We start from the raw sequence: 17,254 nt of genomic DNA on the forward strand, positions 1-17,254 counted from the left end.
CACCGGCCAGTCAGAGCAGAACATTTTAGTGTAGCCTGGTATATATTCTAAATTTGCTGCTGCAAAAAAACTGCACCTAGTTTTGCAATTATTTGGTTTAAATCATTCATTGCTACATGGTTAAACCTTTAATCAAAATGAGTTGATATTAAAATAAATCACAATAATAGTCAAATAATGGTCATAGCACAAATATTCAAAAACTTGATGCTGCAATCCTTAAGGTGCACAGTGTGTGTTTATTTTGTAGTTTTTTTCATGATTGCCGCATCATTTGTGTATAACAGTCAGGAAATCTGAGCCTTTTTTAAGTGGGTGTTTGCAGTCTGAGTTCCTTTGTGTAGGTGTAAAAAGGCTTTGTGTGTGTGTGTGTGTGTGTCTGTGGGTGGGTGTACCCAGACTGCCCACAGAGTGACAAACAACCACTACCTCCCATGGACATTAACAAGCTCTCCCGTGAGTGTTCATTTCTGTTGCAACCAGCACAACAAAGCAAAAGCAAGTTTCTAAGATTAGGCATAGCTACATTAATATTGCACATACTCAATTTAGTCTTATGTAAACAATTTGTGTTACATGTTCATGACAACACAGATATCAACAGAATATCTATGTGTCTGTTACTGATAGTTCAAGTGAGGTGTTCAGGTCAGGACACAAGGTTAATCTGCAAAGAGAGAGAGACAACTGATCAATGGTACTTCATCCTTTTACAATCATGATGCAACATGTGACCAGAATCCACTGTGTGTGAAAGTGTGTGTGTGTGTGTGTGTGTGTGTGTGTGTGCTCCCTGAACCCAGCTGGCCTTGCCTGCACTGAGCACTCTCTCCAGAGGAAGTGATGACGAACAGAATGGAAAAATAAAAGGTGAGATAATAAAAGGTGAGCACAGGCGTCATCTAGGAGAGGCTGAGACAGCGAGGACCATGGCACCCGTCCACTGCAGAGACCTGAGCCCAGAGAGCAAGATGGACCGCTGGAGTTCCACCATAGCGCTGTAAGAACCTCCTTCTTTCATAGAACACAGAAAAAAGTAAAAGCTGTCATTGGTTTAATGTGTTTTTCTCATTCCAGTAGTTCAAAAAAAATAGTTTCCTCTTTTAAACTAATCTGTCTAATTTATACTAACAAGTACTTTTTTTGCTGTACTATAATGATACTGTACTATAATGATATAATGATCAGGTTTGTTTGGTTTATTTACATGACGTCAATGCTACAATATTTAATGTGAAGTTGAGAGAGTTTTCTCCTTTCAGTGTAGGCTGGAGCTACTGCGCGTTGTAACACTGAATGTGTCCTGCCTGCTTATTTAACCTCCACTTCTCACTGTTGGAGAACGGTGTGAATCAATCATTTGCTTCATTTTCCTGTCAGGGCAGGGTGTTGTATTTGCCATTACGACTGATCGGATAGTGGCCAGCGGCCTTTAAAATGACCCAGGGGAGGTGGCCTGGGCAGCACCAGGCTGAATAGCGTCTCTAACCAGAGCACAGTTGAGAGGACCTGCCTGAAGTGTACTACAGTAGACAGCCTGCGTTTATGTGTGTTTACCTGCTGTTGGTACACACTGGGTGAGGACAGATATATATATTTTCCTAAAAGACATATAATCACAAATTAATTACATATATATGATAAATATATTTTATTTATTATGCATTTAAATGCATTATGTCTACACGATCATTAAGCTTAAGAAATACATTTATCAGAGGCCAAGAGAAATGCAATATTTAGTTTGTTGGGGGGAAAAAATAACACGACCAGCATCCAAAAGGTTCACCAGATGGTCCCACCATAAACTGTACTGCATTGAGAGAACCATGCCAAGACAAAACAGCACGGTTGCATCCATATAATTCCCATGGAAGCCTTATTTAGAATGTGGTGGGATGGAGCCCCACCCTGGGTGAGTCCACCACCCTGCTAGGAACATCAAGCAGTGACCTTGATTAGGAATAAGTGAGTTAGTGAGTGCATCTTAGTTGTTGATGCAAATGATGACTGTAATTGAGGTCGGAGGTCATTCGCAGAATTCTCATTCTCAGAGCTCCACACACGGGATCAATGTGGTCTGCATGAGTGCTCAGAGAGAGACTGATGAGAGGAAATACTTGTATGAGTGTCGCCGAGCATTAATCCCAGAATGCAAACACCATTTTTTTAAAAAATTGGGAGTGTGTAGCAATAAATATGGATCTGTATCTTGATGACTAGAGCTCTTCACTCATTACATAAGGGCACAGGTCCTGCTCTCTGGGAGGGAGCCGGTGATGCACTAAGCTCCTGTCTCTGTCTCTCAGGGAACGGTGGACTACATAATCAGAGGAAGTGGATGTAAAATATAATAACTGTGCTCAAAGGTGTTCATTCAAAGGGTTGAGTCATGACATTTTGCCTGATAGTGGAGCTTGTTGACAACCAGGTTATTACAAATTGTGCAGAATTTTCCGCTGGTGCCTGGAAACGATGCTCTCTGTTGAGAACACGGTGCACTTGGGCCACTTCCTACATGCCATCGGGGATTGAAACGGCTCAATTGCCTGAAAGCGTTATTTGCGGAAATTGCAAGTTGGGCTCCTCTGATGTCAGAGTCGTGTCAGAGACCATGGGAGACAGCGTGTCCCATGCACCGGTGCAGCCAAGTGGACATTTCCCACAAGGCTACGCAGGACGGCTCTCACAGCCGTCTAAAAAAAGCGTTTTTGCTAAAATCATGATGAATGTCAGACCTGCTCCTCTCGAGTCACGTATTGCATGCAGGGCCATGACTGGCATCTTCAGGCCACACCCACAGGTTTTCCTGCTATTGCATATATTTCATGTAGAATAGTGATTAAAAACAGCAGGACTAATAAAATTCGGTAAGGGCAGCATGTTGGCTGAGAAAATGCCAAGGAAGTCTTCTGGGTTTTCCGAAATAAATACCCGCAAACAAGAAAGGTCTGAACTGCTCGTTAACCGTAGGGGGGAGCGGAGGAAATAATGAGCAGCTCCGCACGTTGCTGTTAAATTGCCGTAATTTCTGATTAAGTGTAAATGTCAGCAAAAAAATCACCTGCTGGTTACAGAGAAAGTCACTGGTTATAGTTTGATTAGGTTATGCTTTCATAGCAGGCATGTATCATTTGACATTAAACTGAGCTGCTTAATAATAAAATACTTAATATCCTTTGTGTGAAAAATGTGTTTTCATGATTTTTTTCTGTCAAAATCACCGGGCTCTTGTAATTATTTGTTTGTTTTCTTCTTCAAATATCATCTCTATAGAGAACGTTTTTCCGCTGTGGTAATTAAAAGTACAGGATCGCATGCATACAGTTAATGTTACCTCTGACCTTTGTTTAATACTGACTTATTGTTCAAATTAATTAGGTGATAGAGAATAATGCAATGGAGCAATTTCGTGCACTCCAATGTGTTCATCATTATTCGTTTCTTTATTCATTCAGTCCACTCATAACCTCAGACACAGTGACAGCTGTAGATAGATTGAACGTGTGCTTGCTGAGTGTGTGTTAACATTTTTTTTTACGAAATATAATGTGAGGGTAGCATGTTTTTTTCTGATTAAATCCCTGCCGTATTTATTTTGGCTGCGTCCTGCTGTACCCCTTTTAGCTTTAGGGTGACTGCTGTGTAAAGCTTGTATTTGGGATTTAGAGTAGAGTACACAGCGTGCCTAAAAGCATTGTAATCAACACTCCATCAATGACACCCCCCCCCACACTCACACACACACACACACACACCCACAGACACACACATACACACACATACACACATACACATACATACACTTTCCAGCCCCCAACTCACCACACAGCACTAACACACTGCGGCCTGACCAATCGTTGCAAAGAAATTCTTCCTGAGAGTGGGTGGTGGCTGAGAGAGAAGAAGTGTGCTTCAGGACAGACAAACTTCTACCGTACGCTGCGGGTGAGAGCGTTTGTCTCTCTCTCTCTCTCTCTCTCTCTCTCTCGCTCTCCCTTTTCCTTTCTTTTGGTTCATGTGTGCTCTCTTTTTTTGGCTCTCCCTCTTTCTTCTGTGTGTTGTATTCTGCTGGGTGTGAGAGCCCTGCTCTGCGAGCTGGATGGCAGAGCTGGTGAAAGTTCGTAAGAAACACCTCCAGACTCCCATCTCAAGGTAAGAGAGCGACAGAGAGACTAATGGATAGGCTTAGATGGGGAAAAAAGTTATTTCTGTGGCATTTTAGATTCTTCTGCAGTATTTCAGAAAGAAATGGCCGCTCTCGTATCGCTTCGGCGGCAGTATCCAAGCAAACGCAGTTGTGACTCAACCTCTTTAGGACGAACCCTTGCAGAGGGTTCGATACAAAGCCTGCATTTGTATCGAACGACGTGATTGGAAGTCTACTGAGAACTGTGATCCAGCAACAGGCCCGTCTGTCCAAATCGGGGAATGCTCATGGCTCGCTGTTGTTTTTCATAATTACAGAATGTTGCAACACCCATTCGCCTGGTTTGACACTTTTTTTGGAAAAGTAGGTCACTGCGTTTTTATGAGTCCCGCACTTTCTTATTACATTGCTCTATAACATAGTGAGCAGTGAAATTTACTACACGTGGCTGTGTGTCTGTGTTAAAGTGGAGAAGTTGTGTGTGTGGGTTCGTGTGTGTCTGCGATGACCACAAACCAACCACAAATGATAAATGTACCCTACCTGGAAAGTTGAGTAGATTAGTCAGGTCATTTGACGTATTCATACCCACGAAGCAGGAAATGAGTGAAGAGGGCTCATCTTAAGGTTTATGAAATGCCCTCGTGCCTTACCTTGTGTGTTAGTGTGGAAAACAAAAACTATAGGGTGTTAAGTATACGATTTATACTGCTTCCAGTAGGGGATAGAACGTTGGGGTATCTACTGCTAAAGTTGGACATGGAACACTGCAGACTATGACTAAAGATATTTTTTCTTTTAATGACACAGAAAACACTGATTGGGATTTTGGAGGGGTGGTAGTAGCCTAGTGGGTAAGACACTCGCCTATGAACCAGAAGACCCAGGTTCAAACCATCATTGTGTCCATGAGCAACACCCTTAACCCTGAGTGCCTCCAGAATTTCTGTCCCTGTCACAACTGATTGCAAGTCACTCTGGATAAGTTTAAAGACTACATCAGGTTAATTATGGTCAAACGCACAGAGCTAAAGATGTTTTTTTAGACTCAATCACCCGTACCTTCACCTCAGAATTGTGCATGAATTCGAGAGCTCTGTCATCTCCATGGCAACATTTGGTACACAAGGCAGCGAATGTGTACAGCAATAACATATTGAAACGTCTTCCTTTGTCACAGTAAATTAGCTTTTAATGAGGCATCCCTTCATGAACAAGGTGACATTTACTGTGGAATTAATGGCTTCTGGATGGTTGTTTCCTAATAACAACTGAGTTGCACAAAGACTCACCTCATGCTTAAAATGGCCTTGCGACGCCTCGGGGCCTATGGCACAGAATCACAGGCGTGAATGGGTTCTAATCACCCTCAGCTGCCGCTTGTTCAGTGCGGGTGATTAGAACCCTGCATTTGTCAGACTGGGGGCAGCATATGGTGTATTGCATTGTATGCCTGTTTGTATTCCGTTTTCAGGCCATCATGCCATTGTTTCTTTTGTTTAATTGAAACACATTTCATTTGCACAAGCAAATGTGTCGAACTGTTTCTGCCGCGCACGAGCAAACAACAAACGCCCTCAGCCTCCGGCCATGTTTTTGGCAGGTTAAGGTGCATGGTCCGTCAGCTTGAGGAGAAGGATGTGGATTTTGAAGAGCTGAAGAAAAACCTGGACGATACCGCGTCTTTGCTGGAGGCGGTGTACATCGATGGCACGAGGTACATTTATTGCAACTGTTGCTCAGAGCTGTGCTGACGGTCCCTTTGTTCAAGGACAATTGACTCTACAAAACTGTGTATTTTCTAGATCATTTGGGAAAACATCACATTTGGGAAATTCAGACGCTTAACTAACAAAATAAACCTGACGAGAGTTGTGCAAATCTATAATTAAAATTTTGTATTTAACAAAATGCCGTTACTTCCATTAAATGAAGGGGTTCAGGGCTGATATTTGTCTCACGGTCACACAGGCACAATTTGGAAGTAGAGGATGACCTCCAGCAGCTGCGGTCAGATGCCGTACCCTCAGAGGTGCGTGACTGGCTGGCCTCCACGTTCACGCAGCGAACCCGCAGGCCCAGCCGGCGCTCCGACGAGAAACCCAAGTTCCGCAGCATCGTTCACGCCGTGCAGGCTGGGATATTTGTGGAGAGGTGAGCTTCATTTGGGGCACATTTTGGTTTAGCCTAAACATTGAATGTTTATAGCATATTATGACGTCAGGGAATATTTACACTACTGAGCAGTGTATGTGTTCAGAGCACGTCACAAAAAATTGTGGAATTTTTTGGGACAGATTTGAGGTTTTTATGGACACATGATGTATGGAAATACTGTCAATAGGCCTCATGTTTGGGTCATGGTCTTTGGTTCTCTTTATGTGTTTTCTGAATGGTATTCTGTTCCATTAAAAAAAAATTTTACAGAATGTTCCGTAAGGCCTACACTGTGGCAATGCCAGACCAGCCTGCTGAGGTTGTCCGCTGTCTCAAAGTGAGTTTCATGGCTTATAGATTTTTTGTAATTTCCTTTCAGTAGTATCTAAGTATGTTTAAATTGAACTTCTATTGCATTTCTAAATGCATTTGCATTTCTGCAGTTGTTCTTGTCTGTATAAAACATGTTGTCTCTGTGTCTATTATTTTCATTTTTAATGAAGCATTTCTGTCACATTTCTGTCCTGCTCAGGACGTCGACCGGTGGAATTTTGATATCTTCGCTCTGGATGCTGCCAGCTCGGACCACGCCTTACAGACACTGTTCATCGAGCTCATCATTCGATACGATCTCAACAGCCGATTTAAGGTTGATGAAGCTCTGCACTGCACATCCCACTGAGCTCACTGAGTAGCACTCAACAGAATTCAGTGTAAAGAATGGCGCTCTATTAGTCATGGATGCTGAGTAATTGAAACTGAAACGCTTATCAGCTGCAATATTGAATAAGCAAATGCCTTTTGAAGGAGGCTTCAAGTACACCAGTCAGCCATAACATTGAAACCTGTGTCAGGGCAGGTGAATGATGTGTAGTTTTGTGTATTAGGCAGCAAGTAGAGGTTTTGGAAGCAGGAAAAATTACAATTATAAGAATCTAAGTGACTTTAACACTATGACTATTTTGCCTGCATGCAATGGCCACAGTAAGAGGTTGATGTGGAGAACGACCTCATTCATTTCTAATAAGAAAACGTACAGCCGAAAATTAGGACGAGCAATGGTTTTTGGTTGTGCTTCTAGCCTGAGCACAAGAGCCACAAGGCAGTTGAGAGAATCCTCTCCTTTATACCCATTTCCTATTTTAAGCACACTTATTTCTATCTTCCATTATGTTTTTCCAAACCGTACATGGTGTCTGCTATTTTCTCCTTTCTCTACCAGTTCCTGCATGCAAATATAGCTTTATGGTGTTTAATGTGTCCAAACATGAGGTGCCTTAAAATAGTACCTGCATCAGGTTATGTGTGCCGAACGCGTATGTGAGTTCAAAGTATTCCATAAGGTCTAACAAGGACCTATTACAACACAATGACAGAATGAAAGTGTCAGAACACACAGTGCATCACAATTTGCTGTGAATGGGACTGTGTAGCTGCAGACAGGTAAGAGAGGTCATTGTGACATCCCATCTCATGATGGGCCTGTGAGTACAAGAATTCTGTAAAAATGCCCTAATTTACAAGGCTCTGCTGCTAATGATACCAGAGAGTGCAGCACACCTCATGTGTCTAGACTGGTTTTGGCAACATGAAGGGACTTTAGACAGATGGGTTCAATGTTGTGGAAGATATGTGTAGCATTATACTCATAATAGTTAAACGGTTTGACACCACAGTCTTTCTTTTTCAAAATCTTTTTTCATTTTCCTTCACTCATGTTAATGGTCATATCATGAAGCTGCTTATGACAATATTGTGCAAAGAATCTTATTTTTGCTGAAAAAAACAAAATATGTTTCTGATATTAGATTTCTCAATAGCTTTGATCATAGCCTCTATAGTGTAGGTGTGTAACTTTAACACTTGACCCTAGGACTGAGGATGAGCAGAATGAACTCATGGCCAGTTTCTGTGAATCTGCAGGTACCCATTTCCTGTTTGATGTCCTTCCTGTCTGCGCTAGAGCAGGGTTACAGCAAGTACAACAACCCGTACCACTCCCACACACACGCTGCAGACGTCACGCAGACTGTACACTGCCTACTGCTGCGTACAGGACTTGTGGTATGGGCCTAAATTTTCACTTCACATCAACATGCAACCTTTTTGCTTTTTTGGACATTGCACAGTTTGCTAGAAGTTGGTTAAATGTTCATTCGTTTTCTAGCATTGGCTTAGCGAGCTGGAAGTATTTGCTTGCCTGTTTGCTGCAGCCATTCATGACTATGAACACATGGGAACCACCAACAACTTCCACATACACACAAGGTAAGGTACGAGGGCATTTCATAAACCTTAAGATGAGCACTCTTCACTCATTTCCTGCTTCGTGGGTATAAATCCGTCAAATGGCCACATCAGATGCCTGACAAAATCCAGCCATCAATCAGACTTATAATTTGCCACCATGACTGAATGTACAGGATTCTCACTCATGGCATCATTCACAAAAGATGGATTTGGCCGTGTGATTCAAATTGCATTAGGAATTTACATACAGCTTAACAAGATGACACCGAGGATTTAATACCTTTATTAGTGTCTGACTGAGAGGATCATCTATAATACCTCTACTGATAAACGTCTGGGTTTACAACTGCAGACAAAAGTGGTTATTGCAGTCAAGATGAAAAAAAAACATGTTAAAGGTGCAGTAACTATGTTTTATTACAACAATGAAGTGAGCGTTTTCAGATCGAAACTTTTCTATCAGAGTTTAGAGCAGCAGGAGGGTGTGGGCATTCCGGAATAGGCCTTTGATCTTCCTGCAGAACATCTGTTTAATAGAACAACAGCTTTTTATTATATACCAAGGTCTTACCACAGCCCTTCGGGGATGCATGCCGATGCACTTTTTTTTTCAAGAGCCAATGAAGACCTTGCATTTCAGTTATCTCAACAGTAACGCAATCGGCCCAAATACTTCAGTGTCTAATGCTGCTTAAGCAAACATGGTCCTTACTGGGCACATCTTATTTTTGGATAGATTTTTTTTCCACAGTCACAACAGAGGCCTGTCTTTGGGCTGTCTGATTGTATTTTAGGAAAAATACCAATTCTCCAAGGAGATCATTTCAAGGCGGCGGGGGGGGGGGGGGGTTCTAACATTTAATTAACATACAGAACTCCAGAAATAAGCATGCACGCCACAACAGAGGAACAAGAGCAGACCCTCAAGAGACACGTGAGGGAGTCTCTCGCCAGCATGAATATTAAACCTTTTATAAATGTACAGTTTCTGCATGCTATTGCAGAAATGTCTTTTTTTTTTTTGAGCACTCTGATTTGAAAAATTGCATCCAATTACATTCCCTCTCACCGTTAATTTGCACACCCCCTTTCCAGTCGTGGTCCCCACATCTGTGGGCGCTAAACATTTTATTAAGAAAAAACTATCTTTATGCCAGCATTCAGTGACAGCTGATCAGTGACAGCATCCTTTCTACCACACATTGGCAAACGTTCCCAATCACTTAAAAACAGTGCTACTCTCCATGGTCTCTATGGCAACCTCTGTCAAAGGTTGACTAGATTTTGATTGGAAAGGCATCTGCGGGTTTTTGGGACACCAAGGCAGACAGAGAGAAAAGGGGATCTGGAAGAAATGGATGAAAGTGCATTTTTCCATACAATGTCCAAGTATATGAAGACATAATCACCATTCCCATGATTAGAATGTTATAATTAAGAGACATAATGGTAACTTTATCTTGGTTTGCTCCAAACCACCGAGTTATTTAAGGCACACAATTATAGTTTGGCTTCTAATTAATGAATGGAATAATTATTGTGGGGGAATTTTCACCCATGATTAATATTTGAATGAATAAATTATTAATGACCTGAATGCATTTATTTCCATTAGCAATTTTGCTAATTGCTATATGGAGCATGATAAAGTCGGGAAGGAAATTTCTTTTTAACCCCGTAGCATGTGAGGAGATTCAGCCATGTGTAATTAATTTACTGTAACATTTCATAATCAATAAAAATGTTCAAAGCATTGAGTAAATGGCCATTAGGCGGCAATGATGGCTGGTAGCGAGGTCAGGAATGCACGTTGTAAACATAAACTAATGGAACATGAAATGATTTACTATGATCAAGCAGTGGAAAGGAATAAAATGTCAATCTCTTTCATTCCACTTTTGCAGTGCATTAACACTATTGTTCAGGAGAACCTGGTGATGCAGTAATATAATTTCTGCTTCATAAAAAAATATTTAACCAATGTACTCATTGAGGTAGGCCAGAATGTTCAGTATGACATAAATGTTGTGTTCCTTGTCAGAAAAAGGATGCTGAAATGTTTTAATATCTAAACATGCAGTACTGCAATGATGATTAAAGAAAAAAAAAAATACTATGCTGTATTCGCTGACATAACTGCTATGACTGTAACGTATCCCTGGATGCTGCTTCAAAGCAGGCTCAGCACAAGGCAGAGACAACTCAGCGTTTCATGGGGATCGGTAAGCAGCATTTGAATTGGGTCCCCTGCACCAGCTAAACCCTACAACCTACCTTGACATGGCCAATATTAACTCTATATTTTCCACGCATGATCATTTCTGCATTGTTCGAGGGCTACTCGACTAGGGCACCAACAACAAAAAACAAATCATTACAATTATTTGGGTCAATTTTTTTAATAGTGGATTTTTAAATGCAAATGTCAAAATATTATTCCTAGCCAAATACATTAGACCTGATGAATGTTCATAAATCAGGAAGAAGTGTAGTTTTAGATATTAACTATAAATTGCAGCATGCAAGATCAGTGTAGATGATGGTTACCAACGTTCAGCTTTTACAGCGTAAATGATTATTCTTTTTTTATTTTATGTTACTGCTGGATGTATAAAATAGTGCAAAATGGCTAGGACAAATTATCCATATAAGTATGCCTACAACAAAAATTGAGTTGAAGTTCTGTCTTTCCCTGCTGCAGGTCTGAGTTAGCCATGATCTACAACGACCGCTCCGTCCAGGAGAGCCACCACCTCAGCGCCACCTTTCGTCTGCTGCAGGATGACCAGATGAACATCTTCACCAACCTGTCACGCGAGGAGTGGATGTACGCACATCGAATGCCAATATTCTCGGGGTGGTTCTCACAACGTATACAAAAATATGATCTAATTTGTCTGATTCAATATGAATATTCTTGATCATTGAAAAAACATTAAAGATGTGTGTGTATAACCCCATATCAAAAATAATAATCTGCAGCATAGCACAAGGAAGGTTCAATGGCAAAAATATCATGATTGTGACTAACCTTGTCTCAAGTGCTTGTGAATTTAAAGCGAAAGAGAACTTGTTGCAGTACAGTAATGAGGGATATAAACATTTTCAATATTTAATTTTGTTAGAACACCATATAAATCAATAAATGGAATTACTACAATGGTAAACATAATGCAGCTCCATTTAATTCCTTTATAAAAAATCAATATCATTTTTTCTTCACTACAGAATCATTTGTGAGAATCATCTCTTTACGTAACTAAACCTTGACTTGCAAAACTGTAACATCTTAATGCTTGAGGTTGTGAAACATTTGTCATGATCTAATATTTGTATGTGTGTGTGACAGAGAGCTCCGTGCCCTGGTCATAGAGATGGTGCTGGCTACAGACATGTCCTCTCACCTCATTCAGGTCAAGGGAATGAAGTCCAGTCTACAGCAGCAGGAGAGGTATTTCTTTATTACATTTTTTGACTTATGTGTGACATGCAGTTAGATGTATACACGTAACCCAAGGCTACAGCTACCTTTGTAATGTATTTATACAATTAAAATGAGGTGGAATAACCTGTCTGTAGCCCCAAAGTCACTTCCTGCTGACAGCACATTGCAGCACAGCCAGGATATAAATAAAGCCTGGAAGTTAAAAATATTGCTGGACATGTAAATGTGTCTATTATGCAAATGTTTACAAAAATGTATATTCAACAGAGTAGACAAGCCCAAAGCTCTTTCCCTGCTCCTGCACACTGCTGATATCAGCCACCCCTCAAAGCCCTGGGTGCTTCACTCCCGCTGGACCGAAGCCCTGATGGAGGAGTTCTTCAGACAGGTACTGTCACTGAGCTTTCATCAGCCAAATCCCCCTCAGCTTATCCATCTTTACAGAGCACCCTCTGTATTGTATTATATAGACAGCTCAACTGCACACAATATCAACTGCAACGCCTTCTGAGTGCCATATACGCATAAATATTTCAGACGAAGCAGCAATAACGTTTCTCGTTTTAAAAGTGACTGTCTTTGCTGCAGGGTGACAAGGAGGAAGAACTGGGTCTGCCATTCTCCCCTTTGTGTGATCGAAAGACCACGCTGGTTGCCCAGTCTCAAATTGGTAATTATTATCAACCTTCCTAAAACCTTTCATTTACACATGGGCTACAATTTTTTTTTTTTTTATTAAGTGTCTCGATTCAATGTCAATCTGCTCTGCATCTGAACTGCACACGCTCAGTGTGATGAAACGCTGCCATTGTCATTGCATGGCCAGACATGGCTGCTGAGCTCATCGCTCCCTCGTCTTTACTGGCGTGACAGCTAACGAGGGGGGTGAAGATCCTCCTCAGAGGATGAAAGGGCGCACTCGTGGGCATGTGCACATGCCTACATTTTCAGCATTTTACTATCCAGCACATGAGCCTGACCGTGGCAATAATGCAATTACTGGATGCACGTGATTTAGAAGAGGAGGGGGGTGACTGAAAGGATATAAATTGCATCATTCTTCCGAGAGGACTTTGCTGCAGCGTATTTGCTTCACACAAAACACAAGACAATTATCCCCCAGTTTCATAAGTGAGACAGATACTGGGCTTCTAAATCAAACAAATGAACCCAAACCATCAGAGAGTCTCTCAGGGAGATCTGTGCCTATATTTCCCCCATATCTGTCTTTCTTATTTCTCTACAGACCACAGTGCAGCCTGATAAAAGTTCAGCTGAAGGGACAAATCATCTACGCAGATTTATTTTGCATCATAAAACATTCACAGTGCAAAAAATTGTCACACTGAGCAATAAAACAAGATTAATATTGCCTTCAAATGCATAAAAGTCAGTCAAAGCCCAGTCTTCAGGGAGTTTTCTTGAATGTGTAAAAATGTCATTGCATCTTGAAAGGTTCACATTGATTTTTAATAATAACAGGTTTCCAATTCCGCATGGACATCATCTTATGCCATATAAAGAAATGTTGACCTTTTGTTTTCTTTCATGTTTAAATTGTTAGTTTTAGTTGCAGGAACTTACTTTGGATGTCTAAATGTCAAAGCCTGGAGAGCTTTTGAGGAAATACTTTAGTAAACAATTTGTAACAATTTTTTTTAATCATTTTTACTTTTGAGAAGTCACTTGGATAAATAGGTTCAGAGAGAAAAAGATATAAAATAATGAATTCATATAATTGTAAATTTTAGAAATTTAGAGATCTCCATACTGCGCCCAATGTTATCATGTCCACTCAGGTTTCATTGACTTCATTGTGGACCCGACCTTCTCCTTGCTAAATGACATGGCTGAGAAGATCGTCATCCCTTTGGTGCAGGAGAACCCAGGACCTCCAGACCCCTGCAACAGGCACAGGTTCTTGCAGCAAATTACATCGCATAATAATTGCAGACTTAATGTCTGTAGCAGCCGGTGGGCACCAGACGTCCACTAGCCTAGAGAAACCAATTTATCTTCAGATGAAAAATAACCTGAGAAATGAATTGAATCTAAAAAAATTGCTGCAAAGCCTGAAATGGATTAATCGATATTTACTTTGTTGACCGGTAGCGTTTGTTTCAGTAAACCCTCTTGTCATTGATGGATTTGTGCTCTTTATTCGCTGCAGCTCTGTGTGGAAGGAGAGCTCCAGAGGTCTCCAGTGGAGTCTCGCCCACGTCACATCAGAGCTGGTCACCTTCAGGTCGACCTGGACTCGCCACACAGAAGACAACAAGTTCAAGTGGAAAGAGAGTGAGTTGCAGTGGTTCTCTCCCTAGCTCAGCCCGAAATGTCATAAAAATGATGTTTCTGTTGCGATTTGTTGTAGCAGAAACTGCCAAAACACTGAATTTGTCTAAATTTCTGGGGTTCAGGTCCTTCAAGAAGAACTTGAAGTCCAAATGTGGCATTGGTGGTATGGGTGGTAGTAGCCTAGTGGGTAACACACTTGCCTATGAACCAGAAGACCCAGGTTCAAATCCCGCTTACTATCATTGTGTCCCTGAGCAAGACACTTAACCCTAAGTTGCTCCAGGGGGGGACTGTACCTGTCACTACTGATTGTAAGTCGCTCTGGTTAGATGCGTCTGATAAATGAATGGTTCAACAAGACACACTTCAAATGTGCCCCACAAATACATTCTACTATTACTGGGCGAGGATGGGTACAGTGATGGATCTGATGTCTCACCTGTTCCATTATGAATCAATCAGTCAATCTTTATGTATATGGAGCTTTTTACACTGTACATTGTCACAATCCGCCTGATTAATAGAACAGTGCTCAAGGTGAGCAAGCCAACTAGATAGCATGTGTGCTGACTGAATAAACACAAACTACATAGGCTCACAATGATCTGTGCTTGGTTGAGTGATTGATTATTTGGTAAGGAACATAACCAAGAACATTGGGTGAGAATCAGTCATTCGCCGGTTCTCTGTTATTTGTGGAGGGCTACACACAATAAACTCCTGCTCACGTCAGCCCATGACATTGTCCCTTGTTTCACTCAGGGGCCTGTGAGCTGAGTTTCCCCGAAGGACATTCGCCCAGCTCAGATGACCCTTCAGAGGAGAAAACTCCCAGGAGCTCCTTGTAAACAACACTAAACATTGGCATAACACCAATTCTGCTGAGTATCGCAGAATAAGAGAGTGTAAATACGCTGTCGAACACACTTACCTGGAGATGCACCTCTGCAGCAGCAACCATGTCAGCCTTTTCATATATTCTATTATATACAGGATTTCAGAAATATAAAACCTGTTTATAGCGTTCAATCTCATAGCACTCCAGGAACCTGTACATATGCCAGGACAACATAAAGTAAAACACCTGCAACATTTACTTGTTTCATTTACAACATAAAATGTGCTGACTTTTAAAACATCTATGAAGATAAATGCTTGTAAGGGAAAATGATTTTGTAACTGTTTAATGTCCCTCACTACAGTTAGATTCCAATTTCTGCTCTACTGTTTTCCATTTACTGAGACCTCAAGTAAAAGAACACATGCACACATATACAGTACCAGTCAATCGTTTGGACGCCTGAAAATGTGTACAAAATAAGCCATTTTGAAGAATCCGATGCAAAAAACATATTTATTATTTTTGCATCATAAGAAAGTGAAGAATGTTTGATGAATCTGTTTTTTCAGAGTCGCCTCTTTTTACCTTCATGGCTCAAATGTTCAACTTTTTGCTTAATTTTGTTAATTACATATCCTCACTTGTGTTATTTCATAGTGTGTATACACATATATATGTGCATTTACACATCTGCATATTCACTGTAGTGAGGCATCTAAAAACATGTCTTCATGGCATCTATCATACATTGAAATGGAGAAGAACAGACTTCATAAGCTACTCCTGCTTTGCACATCTGTGTATAGAAGTGTATAGGTTATTCTGCTATGGAACAGGGAACAAAAGGCATAGAATCACTTTCAGGTTTACAGGCATATATGCAATGTATCCAGGACAAAAACTCAAGTAGCAATAAGATATTAAAGCAAAATATATCAGTGGCTTAAAACATTTCTTGTTACAGGCTGTAGATGAATTTGTCAGACATGCTGGTCATGTTGCACTCACAGTACAATAAAAGTGAAGAGGCAGTCACTTATTTACCCTGTTCATTGTGATAATGTATACAAACCAAGCACAAAAAGGCTGTTTTATTGCAGTTATGAGCACTATAAAATAAAATGTTATATACAAAGCATGCTGATGTGCATTTTCAAATACATACAGTACAGGCCAAAAGTTTGGACACACCTTCTCATTCAATGTGTTTTCTTTATTTTCATGGCCATTTACATGATTACTGCAATGCACACTCTTGGCATTCTCTCGATGAGCTTCATAACCTGAAATGGTTTTCCAACAGTTTTGAAGGAGTTCCCAGAGGTGTATAGCACTTGTTGGCCCCTGCAGTCCAGCTCACCCTGAACCATCTCGATTGGGTTCAGGTCCAGTGACTGTGGAGGCCAGGTCTCCACTTTTTGTTAAGTACATAACTCTACATGTGTTCATTCATAGTTTTGATGCCCTCAGTGAGAATCTACCAACGTAAATGGTCATGTAAATAAATAAAACACATTGAATGAGAAGGTGTATCCAAACTTTTGGTTTCACATTGCACAGAATGAAGTTCTCAATGCATGTTTATTATGGATTATTTATGTTCTATAACATAATGTTCTATATCTATTCTTTTAATGTTACTTGGACTTTGAAGTTTCTCAGCCTCAATTTCCTACCTCTCATGGTGACGGCATAATTACAACCACAATCAGTTTCCTGGATCAGACACATCTGTGGCCAGTTTTATGCTTATCTGCTGGAAAGATCAAGCAAACCTATTTTGTACTGTGCTTCACATTCATTGCAACTCTACATGCATGCGGGGGAAACACTATTCTGATTAGCTTAAGTGTTTTCTTCCATGTCTTTCACGTCTCAGCTTTGCATATTGTGTTGAAGCGATATTTAGTGAGGTTTGCATAGTATCAAGTTAGCAGGAGCATGCCCTGTCTTGAAATACCATGGCATACCTCAAGAGGCAATAGTCAGTGTCGAGTTCTGCCTCAAACTTACCAGAGAGGAGAAAAAGTAACGTTATTTGCGATCACAGCAGCCTGATACACCATATTTTTCTTGTCAAGTTGCATCTTTAATAGAAAAACCAGTGCTTTCCTGG

General features: G+C 40.8%; 1 protein-coding gene across 2 annotated transcripts; it reads left to right on the top strand.

Annotated features, from left to right (window-relative positions):
* Positions 1–417: 417 nt before the first annotated feature.
* Positions 418–16,273, top strand: LOC114772872 (calcium/calmodulin-dependent 3',5'-cyclic nucleotide phosphodiesterase 1B-like). 2 transcript variants are annotated; one of them, XM_028965593.1, is made up of 15 exons: positions 1,142–3,948; positions 4,083–4,155; positions 5,754–5,867; positions 6,122–6,304; positions 6,578–6,644; positions 6,840–6,956; positions 8,231–8,371; positions 8,475–8,575; positions 11,259–11,384; positions 11,907–12,008; positions 12,270–12,390; positions 12,591–12,672; positions 13,802–13,919; positions 14,173–14,297; positions 15,060–16,273. In XM_028965593.1, the coding sequence occupies exons 2-15, from the start codon at positions 4,103–4,105 to the stop codon at positions 15,143–15,145; spliced, it is 1,536 nt and encodes a 511-aa protein (XP_028821426.1). In that variant the 5' UTR covers positions 1,142–3,948; positions 4,083–4,102; the 3' UTR covers positions 15,146–16,273. The 2 variants fall into 2 exon arrangements, with proteins under 2 accessions (XP_028821425.1, XP_028821426.1); XM_028965592.1 differs by lacking the exons at positions 1,142–3,948; positions 4,083–4,155 and adding an exon at positions 418–1,000.
* Positions 16,274–17,254: the final 981 nt, after the last annotated feature.

The sequence above is a fragment of the Denticeps clupeoides genome, unplaced genomic scaffold, assembly GCF_900700375.1.
Source record: "Denticeps clupeoides unplaced genomic scaffold, fDenClu1.1, whole genome shotgun sequence".
NCBI lineage: Eukaryota > Metazoa > Chordata > Actinopteri > Clupeiformes > Denticipitidae > Denticeps > Denticeps clupeoides.

Excerpts from the sequence above, each read along its gene's own strand:
- LOC114772872 (XM_028965592.1), top strand. The coding sequence starts at position 930 with ATGGCACCCGTCCACTGCAGAGACCTGAGCCCAGAGAGCAAGATGGAC. Across the intron at positions 6,957-8,230 it reads ATCTCAACAGCCGATTTAAG|GTACCCATTTCCTGTTTGAT; the intron begins GTTGATGAAGCT and ends GTGAATCTGCAG. Across the intron at positions 8,372-8,474 it reads TGCTGCGTACAGGACTTGTG|CATTGGCTTAGCGAGCTGGA; the intron begins GTATGGGCCTAA and ends TTCGTTTTCTAG.